This window comes from Spea bombifrons, chromosome 3 (genome assembly GCF_027358695.1).
Source record: "Spea bombifrons isolate aSpeBom1 chromosome 3, aSpeBom1.2.pri, whole genome shotgun sequence".
NCBI classification, from domain to species: Eukaryota; Metazoa; Chordata; class Amphibia; order Anura; family Pelobatidae; genus Spea; species Spea bombifrons.
In genome coordinates this window covers 7,486,079-7,496,947 of record NC_071089.1, presented here as the reverse complement: position 1 = coordinate 7,496,947, position 10,869 = coordinate 7,486,079, and the positions used below count along the sequence as shown (strand labels likewise).

The 10,869-nt window shown below is 44.2% G+C and overlaps 1 protein-coding gene and 1 long non-coding RNA gene across 2 annotated transcripts; both read right to left on the bottom strand.

Annotated features, from left to right (window-relative positions):
* Positions 1-1,893: 1,893 nt before the first annotated feature.
* On the bottom strand, positions 1,894-3,891 carry LOC128483402 (uncharacterized). The gene is made up of 2 exons (XR_008351066.1): positions 3,259-3,891; positions 1,894-3,183 (listed from the first exon to the last, which is right to left on the bottom strand). It is a non-coding gene; the product is annotated as an uncharacterized LOC128483402 (long non-coding RNA).
* A 1,209-nt stretch (positions 3,892-5,100) lies between these two features.
* SLC30A10 (solute carrier family 30 member 10) lies at positions 5,101-10,358 on the bottom strand. The gene is made up of 4 exons (XM_053459663.1): positions 9,602-10,358; positions 7,761-7,838; positions 6,699-6,938; positions 5,101-6,003 (listed from the first exon to the last, which is right to left on the bottom strand). The coding sequence occupies exons 1-4, from the start codon at positions 10,143-10,145 to the stop codon at positions 5,519-5,521; spliced, it is 1,347 nt and encodes a 448-aa protein (XP_053315638.1). The 5' UTR covers positions 10,146-10,358; the 3' UTR covers positions 5,101-5,518.
* Between the last annotated feature and the right edge of the window lie 511 nt (positions 10,359-10,869).

Sequence of the window (10,869 nt, the reverse complement as noted above, 5' to 3'; positions counted from 1 at the left end):
GTATATTAGGGGGTAACAGGAAGGAGGTAAGGAGGTATTGGTGTAAGAGAGGGGATAGGTGGGGAGGATATTTGGCCCGCTGTGGAAAAAAATTGCGTGGACTCCAGTGCTGGGACCCTCTTTAATCAGAGAGTATGTCATTGGTCCTCTGAGGACATCTTTTCATGACGTACCTGGTACGTAGGCTCCTGGAATCACAGTTGATTATGTGGGTTTGGGGAGGAATGATTTCTGAGTGTTTCGCTCACTGGCCACCCGTCTGTGCCTACTGTCTGCCCCATGGTGTTACTCTGCCATCCACAATTTGACCCAGCTAGCTTCCATACATGTCCCGAGACAGGTCCTCCAAGAGAGAGCATGACCTCCATCCATTTAGGTGGCATTTAATGGCAGATTACTGCCGCATCTATGAGAGACTCCTAATGTTTGTTAATTAATGGCTGGGATGGGCTGCAGTAAGCATTCATTATCTGAAACAATAATTAGCAATGCAATTAATTTTAACTTGAACCTCACTGTTGAACTTTTCTGTTGCCACACAAGCAACACTGAATGCTGCCCTGCATTTAGGGTGGCATAGTGCGCCCTAAGGGTGTTAAGAGGTTAAAGAGTGTAGTTAGATGAATGGTTGAGTAAGGGCTCGAACCGGGGATGACTAAGCGGCCCTGGCACTTTAAGACCAACAGCCACTAAGTGACATGCAGGACAATTACAACAATATATGTAATTAACACAAGATGCTGCCGGTACACTGTGTAACGCACTGTGCGTACCTAGTATTTTTATGCCGCGACAGACCTGATATGGACGGGACAGGACCCCAAAAACGGGACTGTCACGGAAAATTCGGGGCTGTTGGGAGGTATGGCATCATATGCAATAAATTGTATATGACAGTACCCCTTTAATTACCGGCACTCCAGCTTCAGTGGTAACATTGGGGTGTTGCATATTATTCTTCACTAAGTCAATGAAAGTTGAGCTGCTCCATGCCCCGGCCGCACCATGCCATGCCCCTTCGTTATTGGGGTGTGTATACTTATTTTGAGACATTTGGCACAAAATATCTGCAAGTTTACACAAGCCCCCCCGCTTGAGCTGAAGAAAGGAATAATTCCATTGTTGGCAAATCCCTTTTTCTATTTGATCCCAAATCCCCTTTATATGCTTAAATTGGATCAGTAGTAATATCAGTATGTAGAGGCATGGTTGTCTCTAAAACAGGACAAAAACATCGCCATAGGCGCTCCCCAGCTGCGCCTCCATAGCTGCCATCCTTACTGCTGAGCATCAGGCTATGATGTCATACTTTATCCTATTAAGGCCTGGAAACTGTGCGCTACGCAGAATGTGTCATCTATGCCCAGTCCTCCGTAGTGCAACTGGGCCAGTTGGGGAGATCAGAGATCTCTCTTGTAACAGGCCCCAAAGGGCCTGATCGCCTTATGGCGAAATCTGTCCCCAGTTTGGTGTCGGAGGGGTTGCTTTTAAAGCCCAAGTATCCCCCAAGGGCCCTAACAGTTGACTCTCTGAAGAAGGAGGAGGTGGTCTAATCACTTATATAAAGTTACACTCAGAGGAAGACCTCCATATCGAAATCCATATATATTAAAAAAACAACAACTATAGTAGTTATATGGGAGGCTCCATCTGAAATTTTTAGGCCCAGTGCAATTGAGGTCTAGGGCTTCCAACCCATTACGGCCCACCATGTGTGAAAAGGGTCCCTGGCCATCGTTGCTGCCTTCCTAATACTCTGGACCAGCGACAGATGGGTAGCCTCTCCAGTTCTTGGAGTAAAACATAGATCCTCTTGAGAAAGTTTTCTACGAATCAGGGAACAGCGTGTGTTTTGAATATAACTGTCAGGTGTAAAAAGTAATACCACAAGGGTTAAAAAAATAACATTTTAATAAATTCACAAGTAGACAGCACCATTCTCCGAATAATTCTAAAATGCTGGGAAAATACAGAAATATACAAAACAGCTTAGACAGAAATATAAAGAAAACAATATCGTAAAAATAGTACACAGTATCGTAGAAAACAATGTTAATGTTGGGAAAAGGCTGGCTACATCCTGATAATATTCTGATAACCCATAATTTACTATAATAATAACTACCTTTCAGGCACCAAAGCCATTCAAATTACAGAAAAATACAGAAAAATTCAGAATTTCAACACAGGAGAACAATATACATTAATTTGTTTTTAAAAATTGCCATTTCCATTTCCTCTGTTGCTCTTATAACATTTGAAATTTGAAATGTTTGTATGTTTTCACATTTGTGCAAAAAAACAGAAAAGAAAAAAAGATATTTAGCAGAATGCCCAAAGTGATATTTTTATTACGAATACAAAAAATACATTTTTTTTATTAAAACGGAGAATTTTTGGTGATAACATGTTAATAATATTGGGTTATTCTTAAGGTGCTACTATATTTTGGGACGTTATTAGCAGGCTCTTTGGGACTTATTCACTAAAGGTTGATCTGTTCCATTTTTTACCCAAAAAATGCTAATGAGCTTATCTCAATTCTTTGAAATTGTAGATGTAAATTTCAAAGTATGAGGGGGAAAAAAAACCTCAAGATACGATTTACTCTACTGAGAGGGTGGTAGATAAGTCGGACAGCCACCCAGCAGATGAGGTAGAATAATAAAGTGAGGGAATTTACACATGTATGGGGTAGGTATATGGCTCCTGAATCTGAGACGGAAATTAAGACTGATTGAAGTTTTAGGTTCTTTATATCAGGAAAACTGGGCAGACTAGATCATAAATTCATGCTAAGTCTCCATCATATTTCACAACCTCGCAAAAGCTGGTTAACTAGCAACTTTTTTCCATATATATTCTAACAAAGCTACTAAACCAACATAGCGAAAGAAAAAAAAATACAAAAAAATAAAAAAACTGCGGAGTAGCTAGTAAATGATTCTTTCATTTTGTGCCATCACCGTTTGTTACATTGTATCCATTACTTCCGTTGTGCAAGTTTATGTAAATATTTTTGTAAATGAATTATTAATACAATTTTTGCATCTAATATTTTCATGTGTTGTATTTTCATTTCTCTTTATAAAGGGGGCTGCCGGTTATGGGACTAGGAACTGCATTTAGTATCTGGCTCATTTAACCCTCTTTGTTCTCCTGCTCCTTTGGCTTATCTAAACCCTTCTCCTTTTTCTCCTGCTCCTTTGACTCATCTAATCCTTCTCCTTTTTCTCCTGCTCCTTTGGCTCATCTAACTCTTCTCCTTTTTCTCCTGCTCCTTTCTCACTAATCAGATCTACTCCCTTCCAAAAGCAGGATATCCCTATGGATAAATTTGCTCTTCGAGACGTATAAAGCGCTTAATTAGGCAGCATCGTCATAGTGTCTACAAAACGTGCCCCTTGTTTCTGTGCATAATGGGTTAATAAGGAACACTATGCGAATTGGCTAAGATCTGATAAGGAATTTCCAGTATTACCGCTCTGTCCTCGGCCAAGACATTAAGAGGATGGCTGCGGTTTGTTAACACGGAATAAATTCCTTGCAGTGAGTTCCAGCCACCTCGATCAAAACGCTGTCCTGCAAGGTGGTGTCTCAGCCTGTTAAAGGTGCTGTTCCACTAAACTCACAATAAGAAACCTCATTCTTACCACTTAATGCCTTAACTTTTCCCACAATTAATGACTTCATCATGTAAAATGTTACATCATTTTTTTGCCAGGAACACTTAATTGTCACGTGACAAAAGCAGGCACTGTTAGGTTGCCGCTATAGACATATAAATCTATATAGCTGCGTTCGCTCAAGAGAAGGGGACCTGCAAATTGCTGCAAGCATACGTGACTTGATGTCGTCTTTTACGTTGGGACTACCCCAGCTATATACTCTTTGGATTTGGCCAAGGGCTATTTCAAGATAATTTGTTGAAAAACCTGAATCTAGGGCATACATTTATCTCCTCTTAAAAAAAAAAAAAAAAAATTAAAAAAAAAAAAAAAAAAACACAAACAAGAAACAAAACACACCGGTAAGGATGAGAAATGATAAATATTCAAAACAAAACAAAAAAAAACAAAAAAAAACACACCATCACACAATTTTTATAATCCAGTGATTAATCTAAATTTAAATTTTACATTAGGCCCTATAGACAAAAATACTTTTGTTTTACACAAAGAAACAAAACAATCCAACTCTATTACAAAAATCAAATTTTCCCTGATATACATTCTGGCCATTAAAAACCATAACAAGACAGCACAAAAAACATATAATTATTTTCTTTGAACATTTTATAGGTACTATTCAATAATTCCTACAGAATATATTTTAATGTACAATAACCTTTTATGTTCATTAATATATTACAAAAAACAGTGCTAATAAACACTTTCCTCAAGTGCTAAGAGAAAAATTTGATACATTTACAGATTGAAGCATGAAGGGGGGGGAAAAAAAAAAAAAAAACATTTACGGCAGTTAGACAAATTGCAAGTAACAAAACTGGTTATCCCAATAAAAAAAAAAATGTAAAAAAAATGAAAAAGCTACAAAAAAAAAAAAGAAAAAGAAAATTGGAAGCTAAAAATTTGCTGGAGGAAAAAAGCTAAAATAAACTTGGGGAATAAAAAATATAAAAATCACAGATACCCGTATGAACATATACATTTGTAGAAGTGTGGCCAGCACCAATGCCTCAACTTAACATAGACAACAAAAATGTCTCGTCTTAAATCCAGCACCGTGGAACAGCTTTCTCTTAATCATTTATACAACAGTTTCAATAACATTTAGGTTTTGTCCCAAACATAATAGTTTTGGAATGAAGAGAGAAAACCCTGTACTTTTTAAAGCTCCTACGTAACCTTTATCTTCCGCCATGTCCTGGATAAAAAAAAAACCACATACATATATACATTATGTATATATATATATATATATATATACATATATATATATATATATATATACATATATATATATACATATATATATATATATATATATATATATATATATATATATATATATTATATATAGAAATCGTCTGCAGTTTTTTTTTGGAGCTACAAGACTCTTCTTATAGACAGACGTTTGTTGGGGTGGTCTTTCTACATAATTACCCTACCCTCTTTTTAACCCACTTTGTGCCAGATGGTGAACAATATATTGCTTTATCATCAAGCTTAGAATGATGGCATAAACAAGTGGGGGGGGGGTGACTATGGGCAGACTAGACGGACTGAACGGTTCTTATGTTTTAAAACACAGAGTAACCCCTACAGAATTACGTAAACCCCCCTCAAAGCCCAGTTAGAGGGTGCGTATAAGAAGCGCAGTGCGCTCGCCGGGTATAACATGATGGTAGGTATGGTATAACCTGTTCAGGTTTTAAAGTCACCAAGTAAATATTACCACCTGCTTTCAGAACCAGAAGGATTCCAGTTCATGTAAACAGTGCATAAGACTCAAAGGTATCGTCTTTGGTCCACGGAGGTCCTACCACATCCGCCGTTTAAAAACGAGTGCTTTTGAGCGCCTCATTCTCAATATTAAAACCATTTGCGACGTTCTTCAATTTAAGCCCCTCGTCATCTTCAGGCACGGAGTCGACGGGTGTCTGGACGTCAATGTTTATGTTCAGATCGTTGCTCCGGTACCAAACCTGGGAGGATTTGCCTTTTTTCAGAGCTTTACCGTTTGTTTCGGAGTACGGAACCAGCTCCTGGCTGCAGCACAGGTACGGGTCACATTTCTTCGAGACGCAAGGCGCGCTGCACGCCAAGGAGAAGTCACTCTCGTTGATGAACTCGGCCTGCAGGGTGACCGCGTGAACGCCGTGGGAGTGGAAGATCTTACGGATGTGGCGGTCGGCTGCGCCGTAGTCGGAGACATCCTGAAACTTCACGTGAAGCGTGCCGATGTTTTTCCCGCTGGCGAGTTCCCAGACGTGAATCTCGTGAACGCTTTTTACCCCGGGAACCTCGGTCAGTTGTTGACCTGGAAGAGATGACACAACATTCAAGAATTACAGAAGACTTTTGTAATTTCCCGAAATCCCCCTTGAACCAGCACTCCACCTACGCTACTGGGTGGCCAGGTATATAAGGGCCAAAGGCTGAGACCCAATCGCAACGGAGAAGTTCCTCCAACGGCTAAGCCCGCTCTTCCCTACCTAGTAAGATATTTATCAATACAAGCAAATACATTAAGGGATGTATACTGTCAGCCAAATCCATCTCCTATTATAACCGGGTTCCAAGCCAGTAGGAGCCCTGCGCTGGTTTCATTTTCCCAAAACAAACACCTACAGTTAGTATAGATTGCTGGCAACGTGCAAATGAATGCCAGATTCCAATTTGAAAAAGGGCTTTAACTACTAAACTGGATTAAATCACAGGCTTGAAATACCATGTCTCCCACACCTGGTGACCCATAAGAGGTTAATAGCTGAGGTCAACATAGGAGGCCATTACTCCGATGACAAGGTGCTGTCACTCTCCATAATTAAAATGAAGAGTGGTGATCGTATTCTTGCCCGGGGCTCAGCAATGCCCCCAGGCTGCATCTCCACTTTTCTTACAGACACCAGGAACTACTTTGTCCACCCCATTTGATCTGTACATTTGCTTGCAAGTCTATAGGTACAATGTATAGGTGATTTTATCCTTATATCTGCCAGAATCGACACTTACCGATTTCTCCCACCTTCACATCTTTGGGAACCATCTGAAGTAGGATGGTAGCGGTTTCCTTGATAAGGGGAAAGGCGGAGAACAGTATGATGGCCACCATGACTACAGTGAGGCTGGGGTCGATGTAGCACTGCCAGTTACACGGTGCTTCTGGAGCCAAAGGCTTCACGTAAAAGATGACAGCCGCTACCACAACCACCACCGATCCCAGCGCATCCCCCATCACGTGAAGCAAAACCCCTACAAGAAAAGGAAAGTTCATGATGAGTCTTGGAGTTCACATTTTAACTTTCTATCCACTTAATGGATAAAGAATTGTGGTGGCCGTCCAGCTCTCCTGATGGAACCATCGTTGGAGGCCCTGGTGGCACATGGGCCGGCGTGCTAGGTGGCCGGTCCGGCACCGATAGACACTACAGCGCACCGAACAGCAGAAAGGATTTTAGAAATTGTGTAGGAAAGATGACCCGGCGCACAATCCCCCGGGTTTGTAATGAATGCGGCCCAGCAGGAATCCCAGACAATTACCTCCGGCTGTGGAATAGATCCTCCTCGCTACAAAGAGGGCAGCAAACAGGTTTACTCACTTAGCAGTGAAATTCAAATTATTCACGATCTGGTACATTTAGGGACACAGAGCCTTAAAAATAAACTGCTGTATGCAGTAATCCCCTCCCCGACGCTGTATACAGTAACAAAAACCTGGGTTTATCTCATTTTGTTCCAATAAACTTCCTTCATCTGCAGAACTAGAGGACGCCATTGTTGTCAGTCACATGATATTTTGGCCCCAAACACCACACTGAGCTGATGCTTTATGGCAACGCTAATGAAGTCCGTTCATTAGTCAGAGTATCCGACTGGTAGATTCAGACTGAGCGTTTCCATTATTCACCCCAAGGCAGGGGGGGTTTGTCTAGTAGATTAAGGTCAGATAACAGAGTGAGAACTCATACAAAACGGCTGATAAGCAGCTGCCTGAAAACATATTATAGGGCAAAAACTACAACAATGGTTCCTGACATTGGTGGACAGCATGCGCGAAATGGCTGGAAACCTTACCTCTGATGTTTAAAGCTGCCCCTTTGTCTTTCTTCGTTCCGTCATCCTCTGGGTCCTCGTCGTCATTTAAAGAGTCACCTGTAGCCAAAGAAGAAAGCCTGTGTTGTGTATAAATTCTACAAATAAAAGAAACCAGTTTTTCAAAATCAGGAGGTTTTTTTTCCCCCCCGATAAAAATCATAAAAACAGTCAACTGATCGACAAAGCCGCTCTGAACTTGGTTAGAAGTCTGCAGGTTTAATGACGCCATAAAGCGTAGGACTGTAAAGATACGGAACAATCAGCCTTACAATTCATGGCGCAGAAGACTACAACTCCCATCATGCTTAGCTAGCTACTCTTCAAATAGAGCTGGGCTGATGATTAGGGAGACAGATAGGATGAGGCCACAGCTATAATGCAAATCATTAAGTTACTTGCAGCGGTAAAGGATGATGCCAGGGTCAGTCAACCCAGGAACAAGCATTTTATATCATATGCAGTTAGGGACGCAAAATTAGGCACGCAAGACCCCAGGATGCTAGGGACCAGCTGCCCTGCAAAATGTATAATTCATATGTTTCCAATATACATAAATATATATATTATATGTAATTTATATGTTTCTTCATCTGAACATGGAACCTACATGCAAGGCCTTTAAAGCAGCCGAGTACTGTATACAGTAATATAACCCCCACATACAGTAATAACCCCTGGGGCTGTATACAGTAATAACCCCCGGGGCTGTATACAGTAATAACTAATAAGTGTTATAAATAAATGGTTCACTTTTGGGTCACGTTATTTTAGGAACAGTTACAAAGCGGGTTCTAATCAATTTATCGGTGCAAAAATAAAATTGCTAAATACACTAAAACTAGTATTTTTGGTGAAGGCGGTAATACTAATAAAAAGGTAAATTGATAATTGCTAATGTCAGAAATTCTGATGTAAACAATATAATTTTGGGCCCCCCGGGGCCACTTCCACTAAATAACGCGATTAAGATGCTCCAGGGGTAGCCAACGGGTGACCAACCACCAGCTCTCTACGGTTCTAGATGCCCCTTAAATAAGATTCCTGGGCACACAGCCCACTGGGGGTAGAGGTAATTGCCCCGGGGGCCCACCTGATCGCCTGACCCACCCCTGTATGGGTATCATGGAGATGAAGTCCATCATCATCATCATCATCATAATCTGGAGAAGCACCTGTTGGCTTGGCTACCTCCTACAATGGGCAAAATAAGTCTAAGAAGGTCGCCAAAACCGGCCAGGTGATGCCACGATTCAACCCCTAATAAATCTGCCACTTTAACCGCTTGACTGCCAACAAGGCGATCAATTCATCACGCGCGCCTCTTGTCCTCAAAGGATCGGAGCGAGGACCACAAGGGCGAGGTCCACGGCAAGCCTCTTGTTGTCGGCACAGGTTAATAAACGTGGCAGTTTGACCCGTGGCGTGCCAGATATATTCCGAGATAAAGCGCCGTGTGAACTTTGCAATCACTACGATAAACACAAGGAACAGCGTTCATCGCGTTAACCCATTAGAATGCATTTATGAGGCCGTACATGTACGGGCTTTGTCATTAAGGGGGTAACTTTCGGAGAGTGAAAGAAAATACACTATACCTCACTGAGGGACGAGATGGGTTAACGGCCTACGGTATATTGAGTTGCCGCGTTGGATACATTTAAATCCAATTACACAACTTAAAGGGTTTTTGGGGGGTATTTAGTTGGTTGAGGTGGGATGAGATACCGCTATTCAAAGGCAAGTCGCTACGGAGGCAGATGTGATACCCCGGCTTAGTGAATACCCCCTCCCCCTCCTCCCTAGCAATAACCGAAAGGCACCTGCTTCGTCGGTCTCGTGCCCTTCGCGGTCTGCCCGGTAGGGTCGGACGCTGAGTTGGGGGTCCGACGCGCTCCTGGTGTCCTCCGGCTCCCGCGTGCCTTTCCACTTCCGGAAGAAGCGCAGGATGGCGCCGTAGTCCTGGAAAACCAGCAAGCCGATGATGTTCACCAGCAGCCCCAGCGCGCCGACAATCAGCACCAGCTGCACGTCGTCGATCCTTTGCGGCTGCGCCAAGCGGAGGATGGAGTCCACCAGGATGGTGAAGCACAAGGCGGTGAGGAAGACGGCGTTGCAGAGCGCGCCCACCACCTCCGCCCGGGTGTAGCCGAACGAGGCCCGGGGGCCCCGACTTTGGCGCCGGGAAATGCGAGCGGCCGTGATCCCCACGCACAGGGAGATCAGGTCGGACAGCATGTTGAAGGAGTCCGAGACGAGCGCGATGGAGTTACCCAGATACCCCGACACTAACTCGGCCACGAAGAAGATCGCAGTCAGCACAAGCATGAAGATCAGCCGGCAGGTCTTGCCCGTGTAGCGGCCCATGGCTGCGGAAGGAGCGGGGTCCCTGGGCGATAGGGAGGGCTAGCGCGAGGGTCTGGGCTTCTGTGCAGCAGGTAGTCGCCCCTGAGGTCGCTGTTAGTGCCCTGGATAGATACCACGGGGGTGCCGGCCGGGCGTCCCAGTCCATGCGGAATGTCGGGCCAGGTGGGCTTCTTAATGAAGGGATGAGGATCACTTTGCACCGAGGGGGTCCCTCTGACTCGTCTGCGGGGTGATTTGTGGCACTGGTTGGGGGGGTAAAAGTGAGAAACCTGGAGGGCTGGGGGTCTACCCGATGGTGTGGCAGCTGTGTCAGTGCTGGGACTCCCGGTAGGGCTGGTAGCAGGGGGTGATCCTTTGCAGGGCAGATGTGTCAGAGCTCGGTCCCCCGGCAGGGCTGAGCAGCAGGCGAGTGACCCCCGGCAGGGCTGTCTGATTGAGCAGAGGGTGATCTCCCGCAGGGCTGGCAGCAGGTGGATGATCTCTGGCTTTGGTGTCGGACCCCCGGCAGGGCTGGCAGCAGGTGGATGATCTCTGGCTTTGGTGTCGGACCCCCGGCAGGGCTGGCAGCAGGTGGATGATCCCTGGCGTTGGTGTCGGACCCCCGGCAGGGTTGGCAGCAGGTGGATGATCTCTGGCGTGGGTGTCGGACCCCCGGCAGGGCTGGCAGCAGGTGGATGATCCCTGCCTCTGGTGTCGGATCCCCGGCAGGGCTGGCAGCAGGTGG